This window comes from Rutilus rutilus (genome assembly GCF_951802725.1).
Source record: "Rutilus rutilus genome assembly, chromosome: 15".
NCBI classification, from domain to species: Eukaryota; Metazoa; Chordata; class Actinopteri; order Cypriniformes; family Leuciscidae; genus Rutilus; species Rutilus rutilus.
The window spans coordinates 24,290,694-24,308,675 of record NC_140220.1 but is presented as its reverse complement, the minus strand read 5'-3'; the positions used below and the strand labels follow the sequence as shown (position 1 = coordinate 24,308,675).

Here is a 17,982-nt window from a genome sequence, read left to right as displayed (position 1 = left end):
TGCCATGTTGGATCCATAGATATAAACAAACTGTTTCGGTGTGTCGCATAGACGTCGTCATCGTCTTGCTGCTCCCTCCCTGTTCTGTGATTGGTTCCCTTTTTGAGGGGAAAATCTGGTCCATGGTGTCCAGGCTGCCTAGCAGCGTGAATAAAATCGCGCTGCGCGCAAGGTAGCATGGGGAAACCCAGGCTACAAAATGGCGAGAAATAAAACTCAAAATGGCGGGTTATAAACTCAAAATAGCGAGAATTAAACTCAAAATGGCGAGTTATAAACTCAGAATTGCGAGTAATAAACTCAAAATGGCGAGAAATAAAGTCGGAATTGCAAGTTATAAACTCAGAATTGCAAGAAAAAGTCAGAATTGTGAGAAATAAATTCAGAATTTGGAGTTATGAAGTCGGTGTTCAGTTTATTTCTCATAATTCTGCAAATCTGACTTTTTAGATATAAACTCAGAATTGTGAGTTTTAAACTTGCAACTGCGACAAAGAAAGTCAATTGTGAGATAAAAAGTCGCAATTACCTTTTACATTTTTTTACTCTGTGGAAACAAGTTTCCATCAAATGTCAATTTAATTCAGTTCAGTTCAATAACAGTGTCTATGTTGTTGCAAAATTCCTCAAAAGACAGAGGGACAGTGAGGGCACTCACGTCGAACTCTTTGGTCAGTGATGGGTCAGACTGATGGTGCATGGACAGCAGTTCTTTAGTGATGAGTTGCAGGTTAGTTAGAGAGCTGTCAGCCAACATAACCAGCACCTCGTACGCCGCCAGACGACTGCTGACCGTACTGCATCTGAGAAACACACACGCACAAACGCTAAAGGCAATTTCAGCGACTTACATGTCAATGTGTGTGAATGTATGCATTTCATCTTACTTTGGGTGAAAGTCGTGGATAGAAGCTATAGTGCTAGATGAGCTGTCACTGTTCAGGATGATTCGAGACGCTCTGAACAGGAAGTCGTCCAACAGCTGCTGGATCAGAGAAGGACCTGCAGCACATTAACAAGAAAAAAACATTCTAATCCACATCCGAATCTCCATATGGGTCACATCATGCTGTCATATTTATCGGAAAAGTGTCTGACCAAACTGCTCTTTCTCACTGCCGCAGAGGGACAGCAGGGTCTTAATGAGGCGCAGGTGTCCGGCCAGCAGGATGTTGTCGGCCTCGCTGGTCTCCAGCTCGTTGGTCCAAGTGGGCTCGAAATTATCAAGCCAGCTGATCTCATCCTCCAGCATGGCCGCCGGGCCGATCTGAAGCTGCTCCATTTCTGATGCTGAGAACATGAAACACATGGGGCTGAGCCTTTCCGAAGGAATAAAGAAAATGATTCTTAAATTCCCTAAGCAGAACTAAAGTAAAGGACACCCCCTAAAAGTTACATTTGGAACTTTCCATATACAGTAAAAGGAACAAAATAGGGTTGAGCAAATGGCTTCATATTCAGAAAATACTGATCATCTCAGGAGGCCAAAATAAATATATTTAATTAGCATTTTTATGTTCAATTCATTTTTTATATGAAGTTCGTAGAATTTGCAACATTGTTAGCAAATTATTAATAGTTAAAAAATTACATTTGAGTGAGAGATGATCAAAATCGACAGTAAAGACTATTCTTTCTATTCCGAATAAATGCTGTTCATTTAACTTTCTATTCATCAAAGAATCCTGAAAAAAATATATCATGATTTCCACCAACAAAAAAATAAGCATAACAACTGTTTTCGACATTGAGAATAATAACAAAATGTTATTATCAAATAGCAAAGCAGCATATTAGAATGATTTCTGAAAGATCATGTGACACTGAAGACTGGAGTAATGATGCTGAAAATTCAGCTTTGCATCACAGGAGTAAATTACAGTTTAAATTATAGATAACTTTGTTTGAATTGTAATAATATTTCACAATATCACTGTATTTCTGATCAAATAAATGCAGTCTGGGTGAACATGAGACTTTCAAAAACATTAATTGTATGAATTGCATAGGGCAGATTGGGTAACAGGGTTGCAAATTTTAGCTTAAATCAAGCGATCGGTCAGTAGTGACTAGCTAGTTTGGGGACAAATATCAAATAAGCTGTTGATACAATTACATTTCACATAGATTAAACATAAAACACATATTTGTCTGCAACTAACAATAACTTGGGTAACATGGTTGAAGAGTAAGACTGATAAATGCAGACAACACTGCACTAGAAAATGTAATGTTTGTTTTTTTCCCCCATGCAGTACAAAGAGTCCACAAGTGTCACAATTTTAAAGAATGGTACATTTTGTAATAGAGGGAAAAATCATCTGGTAACAGGGTTGCAAGTAAAAATGTGTGAAGAAGCTTAATATTTTAGCTAATTAAATTAGTTAAAAATTACAAATAGTTTTTACTACACTTAACAATATGTATAATATCAAAAAATATGTGAATAGTTAGAAAAAATTAAAATGGGAGACCAAAACATCTTATTTGCGGAAAGTGCCATTTATATTATATATTTCTATTCAAAATAAGGAAGAAACTCACTGGTCAGGTCATCCAGTAGTTGGCACCTCAGGTCAAAATACTCTGTGCATTGTGAAAGCAACCTAAAAACATGATCATCATTTTAGCTCAGTAGATACTCATCATTTCACAGCTTTACGAAGTTTACACAACATCTTCTTTATTTGTGTGCCTGTTACAGTAACAATCCATGCTTGATTACTTAATTTCAGCAATTTTCTCTAGGTCTCGTTTGTCAGAAATGGTTCAACTGAAGAAATCATGCATGTTCGGTGTGTCTGACCTTTGGTTAACACCCCTCATGATGCTGGTAGGGGACCAGAGAGGAAGTTGGGCTGTCAGAACCACCTTCAGCAGGAAGAGGTTGGGCTTCTGGAGATCAGGGTACGCAGAGGTGTCTGACTGACTGAGAGTGTACAGCTGATCGCACGCCACACGTCGGATCTGTGAAAGAGAAAGACATCTGCACTCAAAAGTCATACTTAATAAGACAAGTTTCATTTAATCAGGACTCCAACGCGGGCACTGACCTCTCCACTGGACGAGCCCAGCAGAATATCAATGATGAAATCATTCACAGAAAGCAGAGAGTAAAATGAAGCTAGAACAAAAAAACAAAGCGATTACATAAGCGTTTTCATTTTTGCTGACTTTTCTTTAGCATTTGAAAATGCTTTCATATTTTTTCTTACATAGCTGTTGGGAGCGTAGCTGAAGGCATGTGACAAGTAAAGAGAGTGCTTCTCGTGCAATAATAGTGTCTTTGATGGACACACACAGCTGTTTGACGCATATCCCAGCTTGCAATGTGGTGATCTCTCCCTCACTGCCGGAGCTGCAGTTACTTCCTGCAACACACACACACGCGCAAGAACATGAGAGATGCAAAGACTGAAAGACAGACGTACACTGCAAAAAATGCTTTTCTTATTTAGTATTTTTATCTTGTTTCCAGTCCAAATATAAAAAAAAGTAGTAAAATGCCATAAGATATTATGTCTTGTTTTCTGGGGAAATAAATCAAAATGAAGTGAGTTGTTGCTTAAAACAAGCAAAATGATCTGTCCATGGGGTAAGAAAAATAATCTTGTTTCTGTTTGAATTAAGATAATTTTTCTTACCCCATGGACAGATAATTTTGCTTGTTTTAAGCAATAACTCGCTTCATTTTGATTTATTTCCCCAGAAAACAAGACATAATATCTTATCTAATTTTACTTATCTAGTAAATGCATCTTGATTTAAGAATTTTTAGACTTGAAACCAGACAAAATTACTAAGTAAGAAAAGCATTTTTTGCAGTGTATGCACAGCTGATCAAAAGTTTGGAATAATTATCGTTTTTATGCTCAAAAAGGCTGCATTTATTTGATTAAATATTATTACAAATAATATTACAATTCATAAGGAATGTTCTAGATTTTATTATATTTTAAAATGTAATTTATTCCTGTGATGCAAAGCTGAATTTTCAGCATCATTACTCCAGTCTTCAGTGTCACATGATCCTTCAGAAATCATTCTAATATGATGATTTGCTGCTCAAGACACACTTCTTATTATCAATGTAAAAAAAAATGCTGCTGCTTAATACTTTGTGGAATCCGTGATACACTAGTATTCAAAAGTTTGTGGTAAGAAAATGAAAATTTTCTTTTTAAAGAACTTAATATTTTTATTCAGCAAGGACATTGATTAAAAGTGACAGTAAATTTCAAATGAATGCTGTTGTTTTGAACTTTCTATACATCAAACTATTTTCAACATTGCTAAAAACAAGAATAATTGAGCACCGATAAATATTTTTATTTTTTTAAATACATTAAAATAGAAAACAGTTATCTTAAATTGTAATAATATTTCATAATATTATTGTTTTACTGTATGTTTGATCAAATAAATGTAGCCTTGAGCACAGGAGAAGAAACTTCTTTCAAAAACATAAAAAAAAAAAATCTTGATTATTATAACTTCCAACAGATAATATAGTACCGATCAGAGTCTCACCTGTACTGCTAACCCTGCTGCGTACGCCCAGCGGGAGAAGCGAGTTGGTCGTCTCTCTGATTGGCTGGCTGTTGCCAACTAGGTCCAATCGGCCTGCGGCTGCCGCCCAAGTGAGTCTCATGAAACACGCCACTGTGGATGTGAAGTCCCCCACCTCCATGGTCTGAAACAACAAACCAGACAAGTCATATAGGGTGCAGAAAAAAACATTTAGAAAACTAAGAGGGCACTGGGTGCTGTAACGCACCTGTATCGCGACACGGGCGGCTGGGATGATCTCTTCTACTCTGATGGAGGATCGGTCAGACATGGACACCTGCCTGTAGGAGGATTTTTCCGGAGTCCCACAGACGGAGAGCTGCCGCCCGCTCTGCCGCCCGGCGTTACGGAACGGCCGAGATGACAGAGTGTCCAGACCGTCCTTGCTCAACTCCTCGTCGAGGATACTAGGCATAGCCTGCCCTACCAGCAGAAACCTACAGGGGGAGACAGAGCAAGTTCTTAAACGCTAAAGCCAAATGTTTAGCCTTTTAAAGTTCTCTCCACTTGATAGCGTGCGTGAAAAAAGGGAACTGACACATGCACACTAGAAAGTTTCATACTTGTCAAGGGTTTGTGCTATTTCTATTCATAAGCGCTAAAAATGTCTGTGCACTTGTTTAAATGAGTTTCAGGTATCTCTTAACCCCCTCACAACAAGTGCTTGTCAACGAGTTTGTTGTAGTTGTTCTGTTGTTTAGTCGACTATTAGGGGGCAGCTCAAGATACAACAGGAAACTGAGAATACTTACAATTTTAGGCATTTGAAATCACAACTGTTTTTATATTCTGAATCCGTTTTAATATTTTCCTATCAACACCAGAAATATTGCAAAAAAATAAATGGTAACACTTTACATTCATATTAGTTAACTACCTTAGTTAACATGAACTAAGAATGAACAATACTTCTTCAGCATTTATTAATCTTAGTTAATATTAATGTCAACGTTTACTAATATGTTATTAAAATCAAAGGTTGTATTTGTTAACATTATATAATGCACTGTGAACTAACATGAAGAAACAATGAACAGCTGTATTTTCATTAAGGTGAGACACGGCAGGCAAAAACATCGATTTTTTATGCAGTGGTCAGTTTTGAGATTTTGGGCTAGTTTACTCCTTCAATATGTGTTCTTTCAAGCTGCTATACAGAAAACGTTGAAAATATACATTAAAATGTTTATTTTATTACATTTTGTGTACACCAAACTTTCCAGTTATACACTTAGCAGTATTCTGAAGATATTTTCAGAGGGATTTGTTAATAAATCATTCCTGGCCTGATTTATGTGACATTTTAATAAACAAATATGGCGAAAATCTATTTTTTAAGGCTATGGACAGTATATTTTGATTTCCTAGGTAATGAAAGCATATTTCCTGAAATCCCTTTATCCCTTTAAATTTATTTTATTTTACTTTATCATATGTTCAGATCTATCTGCCGAAAATATATGCAAAATTGTTGCATAATTAAACATACAAATTTCAAAAACAATTTTTTTTTATATATACTTGTGTAGGTAATCAACTGAGGAAGTTTCATGGTGATATCTATTATTTAAAAATGTTACCCTATTCACCTGTAGTGTCTCACCTTAACCAACATTAACAAATATTAATAAATACTGTAACAAATGTATTGCTCATTGTTAGTTCATGTTAGTTAATACATTAAGTAATGTTAACTAATGAACCTTATTGTAAAGTGTTACCAAATAAATAAATACAATTATGGAAGTCTATAGAGCTGGTAAGTCCCGCCCCTTCCGTAAAACCCCGCTGGACCTCTAGGTTGAAAAATCGTCAATGCAAGTGAATGGGAGAAAATAATTATTTTCTGGTCCCGTTTGAATTGTGCCATGAATGTGAATATATGTTGTCTGTGAATTTTTTATATAATCTTTCATGTTACGAGTTTGACAGTATATGGTATGATTCTTCGGCTAGCAGTTGTGGAAAAGACATAACGAGAAAGACTACATGTCGCCTATGTGACGTCACCCCATAAAGTTGACTTACCCGTGGTTTTCGCCAACCTCAACGATTTTGTCCTCTCCCTGAAAGAAGGCGGTGAAGTGCACCAAAGACACAGTCATGTTTAGCGGGATCCGTGAGCTAGTGTCCGTGTGCGAATGGTGGTGACGTTTCAAACGCGTCGAAAGCAGCGAAGAGTTGTAGTCCACAAAGTGCTCTCACACAAAGTCTAACCGTATCAAACTTCTACCCGCTAAATTGTAGCATTCTTCACACGAAAGATTATATAAAAAATTCACAGACAACATATGTTCACATTCATGGCACAATTCAAAACGGACCAGAAAATAATTATTTTCTCCCATTCACTTGCATTGACGATTTTTCAACCTAGAGGTCCAGCGGGGTTAGCGAAGGGGGCGGGACTTACCAGCTCTATAGGATGTTCTCAAACATCCGTCAAATATGACCTGAAAAAACATACAAGCGCTTTTAAAGCAATATTATTATGCGGCCTATCATCTGGAGTGGTGTTTCCAAAGAGAGAGAGAAAAAGTACAAACAAAATAGAGAAATAGAAAAGAGAAGACAGCCAGACTGATAAATGAGACTGCACCTGGCCAGCTGCAGGCAGATGGAGTAGACTCCCTGTCTGGTCTCGTAGTCCACCTCAGACGGGATGGAGTCTCTCTGCATGACGTTAACCACCAGACTGAGACAGAGAGAGAGACAATGCACCGCAGAGATAATTAATGACTAAAATATACAGACACATTAAGACTGCACAATTATCAACATGCAGAGGAAATGTGGGTAAAAAGTAGACGACTACCTGAGACCTCCCGCTTTGAGGAAGTTCTCACAGAAAGATTTGACACTGGTCTTTGCCATTTCATCATCAGATGTGGGCATCAGCTTGGAGCTCAACACCTAAGAGAACAGATGGAGGTGAGTGAGAATGTGAGAGTTAAATTTTGATTTCCTAGTAATATTAATAGTAATATTATATATATATGCATAGCATAACCATTCAAAAGTTTGGGGTCGGTGAGATTTTTTAAGTGTCTTATGCTGTATTTTATGTTTAAAAATACAGTAAAACAGTAAAATTGTGAAATATCTGTGTTCTATTTGAATATATTGTATAATGTAATTTCGTTCCTGTGATGACAAAGCTGCATTTTGTCTTCAGTGTCACATGATCCTTCAGAAATCAATCTAATATGACGAAACATTTCTTATTTTCAATGTTGAAAACAGTTGTGCTGCTTAATATTTCTGTGATAAATAGAGCAGCATTTATTTGAAATAGAAATGTCTTATAAGATTCTAAATGTCTTAAGAAATGTAATGCTTTCATGCGGAATTCATTTTTTTCAAAAACTTTTGAACAGCAGTGCATACATACAAAATAGTATACATGTACAAAATACGTACAAAAAATGGTTTTTAATGGTTGATAAACGTAAACATTTTTGTTTGATAATTTCTTTGAATAATAACTTTCGTAAAAGGGTTGAATGATTGCACTTGACACATGCGATCAACACAATAACGCGTGTAAAAACTGAGAGGAATGACTGAATGGTTCAGTCAAACAGGTAATTAAATGTGTGACATTGATTGATCCAGAAGTTGACATGTTGGACAATTCAAACAAACAGAAAAACAGAGCAATGTTTTGAAAGTGCCACAGAGACATTATTTACACTGTTTTAGCCCATGACTGGCTTACATATAGTCTCTGAACAACTTCAATGTGAGAAATGCATGACAAACCTCCAGGTTATAGAGCACTCTGAATGTGGACATGCCCGGGGCAGAAGAACGAAACAGAGACTCCAGGATAGATGCTGCACTCTGCTGGTGCTGCTGTTTACTGGACAGAGATGGAGACTTCGAGGCCTGAGAGCCAGACCCCAGTGTGAACAGAGTTTTCTGATGAGACAGAGAGAGAGAGAGAAAAGGTATTTACTGTCTTCAGTGTGCATCCTTCTAAAAACAAAACACTGTCACATGACTGTTACGGCTCTTAAAAGTGCTGAGTCATCCAGCCAGGGATCACATCTGACTCTATTTCCCCTAAACTACCAGTTACACCAACTCATTCTTTACTATTACAAATTTCTACATACAATATAATAATAGTAAACTCCTCAAAACTATTAAATAATTTCCATAATTTTAATCAAAACTACACACTACCAAAGTTTGAGGTCAATCTGATTTCTTTTTAAGAAAATTATTATCAGTTAGGGCACATTAAACAGATCAAAAGTGACAGTAAAAACATTTGTAATGTTACAAAAGATTTCTATTTTAATTAAATACTGTTCTTTTGAACTTTCTATTCGTCAAAGTATTGTGGAAAATTTTTTATCACGGTTTACACAAAAACATTAAGCAGCTTAAAAAAATTCTTGACACTGAAGACTGGAGTAATGATGCTGAAAATTCAGCTTTACCATCATAGGAATACATTTATTTAAAAGATATTAAAACAGAAAAGTTATTTTAAATTGTAAAAATATTTCACAATATTACTGTTTTTACTGTATTTTTGGTCAAATAAATGCAGCCTTGGTGAGCAGAAGAGACCCCAAACTTTTGAATGGTAGTATATATTCGTCTACAATATTTTTTGCTTAATAAAATATTTAAGGATAAGTCATTAGATCAATAGATTTTTAAGAACATGTGAAACATAAAATTCTGTACTATTTTGACTACATGGAGAAAAAAAAAAAAATCTGGAAATTGTATCCAATATTATTCAAAGTCAAGGAGAGGCATTCAGGTACCTGGTGACTCCAGACGCTGGACTCTTTTGGCACAAAGTTATCAAGGGCGTCCTGCACCTCTGGGTCTGTCGGGATGAGCAGCAACAACTTCCTCACACGCAAAGTTATTCTGGATAGGAACAAGATGGCCGCACAGTCATTACAAGTCAACTAAAAAAAAATCACAAAATACAATATACGCCAGTGAAGCGAAAGGGTTCCCCTGTGAAGCAAAATCAATCATTAAAATAATAAAGAAAAAACAGCATACCGGTGAAGTTGAGCAAATAATGTCAGATTTAACATTTTTGGGTCAACTATCCCTTCAAATAAATGATAGGATAACCATCAATTGTCATAGGTTGTTTACCTGGGTTCCTCCAAGTTAGCAAGCTGATAAAGCATCTCAAAGACGTTACACACCAATGCCATGACCACACCAGGAAGAGATTTCTCCTGCAATCACACACATGAAAGAAAGACGTTAATACTTTTATTTAGCAAGGACACCTAAAATTGTCGGTAGACAATATAAAAGTACAGCACTTGCACCATTAAAGTGTACTTGATCCAATGAGTAGCAGCAAACTTTGATAAGTCAGATCAGTGTGTGTATGTACCTGCTCCAGAGCGTACGCCGAGTTGAAGACCCCGCTGCTGCTGGAGCTGGCCGAGGCAGAGCTGTCCGCCGAACTGCCTGACGGAGTGCCCGTTCCTGAGCTCTTCACCGTCAGACTCTGCTCATCAGAGAAACCCAGCTGATTCAACAGCTTCTGGTCACGATTCATCGTCAGCTGGAATGCACATTTAATTCAGACCACTTAGTATGAGTACTTACTACACACAAATGGAGTTTATACAAAGTGCTTGTTTGCTATAAACTTTCATTAGACGCGAAAGAGCTACATACATTTCTGTTTTTAATTATTCTCATTTTGTGTTCCACAATCTATTATTTAACTCAATAAAAATACCAAACATTTTAAAATATTACAATAAGGTGTCATTATTTAACAGTAATGAATTAGCTAACAATGAGTAATGGATTTGTTACAGTAATTATTTATCTTTGTTAACGCTAGTTAATAAAAATCAGGGCTCCAGACTAACATTTGAGAGCACTAGCTCTCAACACCCTCCAAATACGGGTGGTATAACGCATATATACTATATATATTTTATATATAATATATACATTTTTCAATTGTAGTCTTTTAAAAAGGCATCTGAATTTATTTTTAAAAGCTTCCAATACTCATTTTCCGCAGAATAGATACACGCGCTTTCTCGTTCTCTCATCTCTCCGACTGCGAGTTGACACATAAACCCGCCTCCCCTCACTCACTCCGGATGAATATTGTTGGCGTTAAAGGGCTTAAATTTTGTAGTGGAACTGCACATCATTTTACTCATTCCCGCAGATTTTGTGCTGACACCCAAAGCGCGTACACATGCAGCTGCCTCTCAGAACTAATTTGAGTTTCCTTCCCACTGCTTATAGCGTTTAAAGTATTCATGTAAACACAGTCAGTTATGTTTTAATGCATGTGTAACAGTATAATGGCTCCGTGCATCAGGTCTTAAAGGGACAGCAGACTAATATACCAGCATGTCAATTTATGAGATATCCCTTTAACTGGATAAGTGTAAATGCATCTGGTTGTTGAAAACACATATGTAAAAATAAAATAAACGTGCAAGTGTGCTATAGGCTATATAACATGTTATAGCCAGATATGACAGCGCTACTGCAACACTCGTCGCCGCAGACAAGTAGCTGAGTATCTCTTCAGCAAGCCGATATCAAACTGCTGAAAATGAAACTGAAAGTGTCACAGACACTCAACACACAATCATCTTCATTAAAAGTAGTGAGACTAAATGATCTTACCAGTGCTGATGGCGCTCTCTCTCCTATTGCAGTCTTTGATCTTGAAATTAGCTGATGATAAATAAAATGCAGCTCATATCTTTTGCTTTCGTTGACGTGAACTCCGTTTAAAATTTAAGATCGAATTTATATTCGTTTTGCGGAGACACATTTATGTGGCCAAGTGTCAAATGGAACCGTTTCAACAAATCAGATCAGTAAAAACACATGAAGTGACCAGGTGTAAACAGGCCCTTCGTCCACTGCAGGCAGTTATTGGATGTTGATAAAATTGTATTGTTTACATCTGTGAATATTATTGTTGATTAAAACTTACACCAAAACTAAAACTTAAATTATAAAAAAAAAAAAAAAAAAAAAAAATTCTACAACTGATAATACAAAAATAAAAGCTAATTCAAAATTTAAAGTGCCCCTATTATGCTTTTTTTGGATATTACCTTTCATGTAGTGTGCTATATATCTGTTTGCGAAGTAAAAGGTCTGCAAAGTTTCAAAGCTCAAAGACGGATCACAGTTAGTGTTTGACTCACCATGCTGTCATTGGCAAATATCTGCACATTGTCCACCGGACAGCTGAGCTGCTCCGCTATCTTCCACCTGATGCTGCCGATAGTCTCGTTGCTGTGGGCCTGCACACATTCACATTCACATGTACACAAACACATCAGGGCCATTTTGATTCATCCTTTCAAATAAGGCAAAGCAAATGACAGTCAGTTGAGTCTACAAAACAAATGGTCACACAACAGACCTTTGTGTCCATGCCGAATGTCCACCTGCTATCTATCAGTGTTCCTCTATTCTCCAAATAGGGAGAATGTTTGTCATTTATATCAACCCTGCTTACAATCTGTCATGAGTGTGTGCGGGTGCCAGAAGGAAAAGGGAGTTTTGTCTCCAGGAAGTGTGTGCTTGTGCCGTTACCTCCAAGGTGAATGTGTCTTTGGTAGATTCGTAAGTGATGTGAAGCGTAACAGGATGGCCATGGAAAGACGCTCCATGAGGTAGAATCGTTCGAGGAACAGAATACAGGTCCTGAAACAGATCCAGTGGTTCATTTTGAGTCGCTTTGACCCGGAAACACATTTTACAACTCAAACCAGTGTGGATGTGTAATAATTTAAAATGTCGGCTGCCAAAAGAGACAAAGAAATGTATAATCTTCTATTTCAAATAGAGATATTTCAAGTAATTAAACTGTTTTCAACGCAGATATTAATAACAAATGTTTTTTAAACACCAAATCATTATATTAGAATGATTTCTGAAGAATCATGTGACACTGAAGACTGGAGTAATGATGCTGAAAATTCAGCTTTGATGCCACAGGAATAAATGACATCTGAAATATATTAAAATAATAATAAAAAAGTAATGATAATTCTCAATATTACTGTTTTTTTAACAAAAAAAATGGAACCAAAAAATTTATCACAAACATTTGAACGGTAGTGTATATTAAATAATTAAGACATACATAAATCAAATATAATGCATATATTAATATAATATATCAAATATCTTATTCTTAATAATATAAAAGCTAGAGGTAAAGAGGTAAATGTAACATTAGATGGCGTTATGGTGCTCATGCATATCTTACAGCAATAAACCTGCCACTTCAAATCAGTTTTCATTGAATAAGCATTTCAATGAATGGGGTAATGAATGCCCAAAATATGCTACTGAGCTTCATATTACATGATTTACTCAAATTCACATGAACAAGTCCAAAAGCACTTCCTGCGCCAAATGTCAGTCAATAACCGACCAATTAGTATCTGTTAAACTGAACGGGTGTCAAAATGTCTGCCTCTCTTTCTAAACACACACAGGAATCAACACCACATCGGATCACTTTCGCTGTGTCCTGGCATGATTATTCCTGATTGTGCTAAATGATGTGACAGACTCTGTGGCAGATTTCAGCACGGAATCGAACAGCTGGAGAAACGGGGAGACGGTGAATATTGCAGTCAACCATCGTTCTACAGCTGCAAGTCTGACAACTATAACACATTAAGACAATTAATAAGCAAAGTCTGTCATTCAATGTTGCTGTTACGCCTGATTTTTACAGCTTGCTGGTTTCTTTGCAGAGACTGACTGGGGCTTTCAAACAGAGATAAACTGTAAGTCATTTAAGATGAATATTAAAGCATCATTCAATACAGGATGAACTTGAGCTAATAATGTTTAGCAGTGTCACATGAATGTATATGTCCCAGAGTGTGTGTGTGTGTGTGTGTGTGTGTGTGTGTGTGTGTATCAGCACTCACCTCTATTGTGATAACGTAGCGCTCTGCCAATAACAGAAGTCTTTCAATGATCACCAGTTTACTTGACCTGAGGACAGATGATTATGAATTTCAATGGGTTAAATTTTAACGTCAATCTTGATATCAAATTACGTCAGAACAACCTTCAGTTCAGTTAAGACTTTAATGTTACTTTAATGACAAGGTAAATGTGGGATATGAATTGTTCAAAACAAACCAAACACAAACAAAAACAAAAACAAAAACAAAAACAAAAACAAAAACAAAAACAAAAACCAAACCAAACCAACCTAACCTGCAAAGGTGTGTGTTATTCTACTCGACTTACTGCTATTAGTGATCAACAAAAAAATGTTTCTTCAACTGAACAGACTCCCTAAACGTTCCCCCCTTTTTCCCCCTTACAATTATTTTATTATTTGTTTATTACTATAATTCTTATATTCTAATTACTACAGTACTGCTCTTAGTTAATTACCGTACAATTAAATCCCTCTGCTCCAGCTTTGGTACTATTCTACTTGTGTTTTTTTTCCCCTAAATTATTCCTAATCAAAATTGCTTTGGACTCTTAAATTTATAAAAGTAATGCAAAAGGGCATTCATTATTTTAAAGGTATAATGGAGGATTTGTTACTTCCGGGTGGATCACCTATACTATTGGTCCTCCTAATTGTCAATCATTCTGGTGAATCAATCAAACTTATTCAAAAAGTGGAGAGGGCGGGTCTCATCTAAAATTCGGAAAGATCCTCCACTATACCTTTAAGACAATGAAAATGCAACCAACAACATCAGCTGGATCTCATCAACTGATCTAAAAGCTGCTCAACTAGCCTAAAAGCTAGTCCTCAATCATACCTAGATGGAGATTGCACCGATGTGGCGACCGTTGGCATAGCAGTGGCTGTCAGCATCTTGGTTGCCCGTGTAACAGCATGTGTGAGGGTCGGGCCACCCAGCGCAGAGCTAGCAGCCTGTGTGTGATATAAAGATGAGTTTTATCACAATTATCATCACAAGAGAAGGGGGGGGGGGGGGCGTGGGGGTGTCATTTCACACTGTAACACTCACTTCCAATCTCTTATAGCAGTCAGCAATGAATTTCTTATGTAGAGATACTGAGTCCTGTAAAAAACACACAAAGAAAAGGTTTATTAACAGAGAATTATGGAGAAACTATATCTACTGGAATGGCGTGATTAATGAAAAATCAGGGTTTGACTGCTGACCTTCTTCATTTTGGGGTTGAGGTTAATGTAGCTGTAGGTAATGATGAGCTGTATGGCTTCATTTGCGATGTCCTCGTCTGGAGATTCCATTGCGATTCTCCAGATGAAGTCCATCCCAGCCAGATCCAATCGCTCCACACACTGAGAGAATTAATCATATTTATATTTTGTTTGTTTTTGCCAGTCTAGACTTTAATTTCACTGAGAACAAGCTGGGAATCTCATACCAGTTGTGTTCCCTGGCGTTTGAGACGGTGGTCACTGAGGTTCACATTCTCAAAGAAGGTCTTGAAGAGGTTAAACCCTGTAAGACATTGATGAAAGCCTCAGAACACTCACATTCTCCTAGTACCACTTCATGCCACTCCACCCCATGGTGCTAATGAGGTCATTTTTCTGCGAGGGCAGATTTAACACAGTAACCACAGTGGTTTCCTGCAGATGTACAGGATGCAATACCTCAAGATGCTATACTTGCTTAATGTTGAATTACTGTGGTTTTTAGTGGAAGTGGGAAGTGAACTCTGTGGTTGAAATCTTACCATTCATAGTGATTTCATAAGGCTCCAGCTTGAGGATCTTCTCTTTAAAGAGCTGCTGTTGAACGTCACTCTCTAGATCATGCTGTCCCTTAGTGAACCATTCGAAACACATCTACAGCAGGGAGACGAACATCATCAAAACTACCACTTAGCTTGTTAAAATGCAACAACAATTTCTACACTACAGAGCTGAAAAGCCATTAAATACACTTTAATGTTAGCATAAATAAGGCCCTGTTTACACATGGTATTAAGATGCGATTTGGTCGATCAGATCACAAGTGGACGATGCTAAATACAGGTGTAAATGGGTTCTAAAACCTTTTGAGCTTGTCCACTTTCGACCACTTCCAGAGGTAGACAAAAATTCAACTGAAGTCGAACAGCCACAAAAGACAGCCTACTGTAAACATTATGGGAAGCGCGCTAGCCAGACGGGATTTAAACTTTGTTGGCTGAAGACCCAAGTTTGGTTTGAAGATGAAAAAACTACAAGCGCAATGTTATCTCACCATTCCTGTGTTCTAACACGCACATACATAGTCTTGTGGCTATCAGAGCAGAAACGAAAGCTGCTGCTCTCTGTGTGTTTTTCCATCGTCTCTGGTTACGCTCAAATGTAAGTTGCGCGAGCTAATTTCGGCATTAGATCGAAAGAACTGAAAAAAAAAACATTACATTTACTCTCCCATAGCCGTCCCCTCGAAGAAATCAGGACGGAAGTGGTTGAAAGTGGACTAAAGAGACGGATTAAAACACCAGGTGTAACTGGGAATGTGTCTCTCTCGTCTACTTGTGATCCAATCGACCAAAACGCATCTTAATACCAGGTATAAACAGGGCCTAAGTTACTAAAAACAATGGCATTTAGCCTAAGCATGTGGCTTTTGCCGCTTTTCTTTTCAAGCACCCACATACAGAGTTGTATAAATGGCATGATTACATTTTTTTTTTTTTTAAAGGCCAAAACCAAACGCAAAAAACAAAAGACCAACACCACCACACCTCTCGATCCAGCTCGCACACATCCATGCCGGACACCAAGCATTCCCAGATCTCTTTGGCTCTATTCCAGACCAGGTACAGACTGGCCTCTTGCAGGAAGAACGCGAGGAACTTCAAGTGAGCCTCCAGATACTGGAATAATGTGAAAAATAAATAAATGATAACATCAGGAGGTCAAAACCCCACTTTCTCTTCTGGATTCTTTTTAAATCTGAGGCATAACATGAGTCACCTCTGTAGTCTACAAATATATTTTTGTCCTGTGCTAATTCTTCAGTCAAATAACAATATGACTCATCTGTGAATACATACATCATTCTAATATGCTGATTTGGTGCTCAAGAAACATTTATAATTATTATTTTTGTTGACAACAGTTGTGCTTCTTAATATTTTTGTGGAAACCATGATACATTTTTTCAGGATTATTTGATAAATAGTCTATAATAGTCTCTTTATCAGAGTCATTTGATCAATTTAATGCATCCTTGCTGAATAAATGTATTCATTTCTTTTAAAAACATAAAAAAACACTTTTGAATGGTAACTGTACCAAAAATGTAACGGTTCATTGTACTTTTTCTTTTAAATAATACAATTCTAAATTGCACTTTATCATATTAATTGGAAATTGGAAAACATCAAGTTCTCTATATGACTAAAAGAAAATGGACATGTGACAGCATACCTCCTGATAGGTGTACCGCCCATCAACCAGTGTGGACCCAGAAAGACCATTGGATCCAGCGACGGACACGGCCAAGCGATGACATGACACCAGAGAGCCTGTGATCAGCTTCACTATCTCAAAGTTCTTCTTCAGGTCTTGGATTATACTCTGATAGAGAAGAAAAAAAAAAATAGTGTATAGCTTACGTAGCAGCATGGGTAAAAAAAAAAAGAAAAAAAAAAAGAACAGGCCAGATGGTCCTTCTGGATGCTGTCTGCACCTACCTTGTCTTGTTTCTGGTAGGTCTGTTTGATAAAAGACCGGGTAATCTCGTGAAGTTGCCGCAAGGCTGGAACCACCCACACTGTCTGAGGGTTAGTCTGCTGAGATGACTACAATACAAGCACAAACACACAGATATTAAACACACAACGACATCGACCATAACACACACGGTGCATTTATTGAATACAGCAATCTCCATCTGGGTCAATGACGTATAAGTGTTTACTTTCATATGGTTTAATAAAGCTTTTATATCATTTTCAATATAATGACTCTAAATGTCATGTGGTGTAAACATAAAGTAAAATAAAAGAAAAGTTGTTTTAATCCTCTCCTCGGGTCAATTTGACCCGTCATCATAAATGAATTGGAAATACAATAAAAAGTGATTTTTTAAGTAAACAAAAAGAATCACTTTTTTTTTCTATTACTATTAATTCATGAAGAGTCATCCCACATGACATTTTAAAACCTGAACTAACTCCGTCTCGTCATAAAATGGTCAAATTATCTGATATTTTAAGAGACTTATTGACATTTGCAGGGGTCCTCTCTATGACATCAATTTCTGTTTTAAGTTTTTTTTATTTATGTTTTTTTATGTTTTTCTTCTTTTAATGAGGCCTTATTCTTCACTGTGATATCAGGACAATTGTAACTCCAGAATTTTTTTTGACTTTATGCCTCCCAAAAATATCAAACTTTTTAATTTTTTTATTAAATGAATAAATAGAACAAAGATA

General features: G+C 36.9%; 1 protein-coding gene across 4 annotated transcripts in view; it reads right to left on the bottom strand.

The window, feature by feature from the left end:
* usp24 (ubiquitin specific peptidase 24) overlaps positions 1-17,982 on the bottom strand; it is a 65,738-nt gene that overhangs the window by 18,102 nt on the left and 29,654 nt on the right. For 2 of the 4 annotated variants that reach the window (XM_084432483.1, XM_084432481.1), the window contains 27 exons: positions 17,239-17,346; positions 16,973-17,122; positions 16,285-16,416; positions 15,280-15,391; positions 14,965-15,041; positions 14,738-14,878; positions 14,580-14,633; positions 14,367-14,482; positions 13,506-13,572; positions 12,151-12,261; positions 11,757-11,855; positions 11,224-11,274; positions 9,953-10,126; positions 9,703-9,788; positions 9,354-9,462; positions 8,332-8,490; positions 7,385-7,482; positions 7,169-7,264; positions 4,778-5,006; positions 4,531-4,693; positions 3,216-3,371; positions 3,054-3,124; positions 2,807-2,967; positions 2,545-2,606; positions 1,099-1,290; positions 888-1,002; positions 659-803 (listed from right to left, as the gene is read on the bottom strand). In XM_084432483.1, the coding sequence (XP_084288609.1) occupies positions 659-803; positions 888-1,002; positions 1,099-1,290; positions 2,545-2,606; positions 2,807-2,967; positions 3,054-3,124; positions 3,216-3,371; positions 4,531-4,693; positions 4,778-5,006; positions 7,169-7,264; positions 7,385-7,482; positions 8,332-8,490; positions 9,354-9,462; positions 9,703-9,788; positions 9,953-10,126; positions 11,224-11,274; positions 11,757-11,855; positions 12,151-12,261; positions 13,506-13,572; positions 14,367-14,482; positions 14,580-14,633; positions 14,738-14,878; positions 14,965-15,041; positions 15,280-15,391; positions 16,285-16,416; positions 16,973-17,122; positions 17,239-17,346 (3,234 nt within the window). The remainder of the gene's footprint in view (positions 1-658; positions 804-887; positions 1,003-1,098; positions 1,291-2,544; positions 2,607-2,806; positions 2,968-3,053; positions 3,125-3,215; positions 3,372-4,530; positions 4,694-4,777; positions 5,007-7,168; positions 7,265-7,384; positions 7,483-8,331; positions 8,491-9,353; positions 9,463-9,702; positions 9,789-9,952; positions 10,127-11,223; positions 11,275-11,756; positions 11,856-12,150; positions 12,262-13,505; positions 13,573-14,366; positions 14,483-14,579; positions 14,634-14,737; positions 14,879-14,964; positions 15,042-15,279; positions 15,392-16,284; positions 16,417-16,972; positions 17,123-17,238; positions 17,347-17,982) is intronic. The other 2 variants (XM_084432482.1, XM_084432484.1) reach the window with 1 other exon arrangement.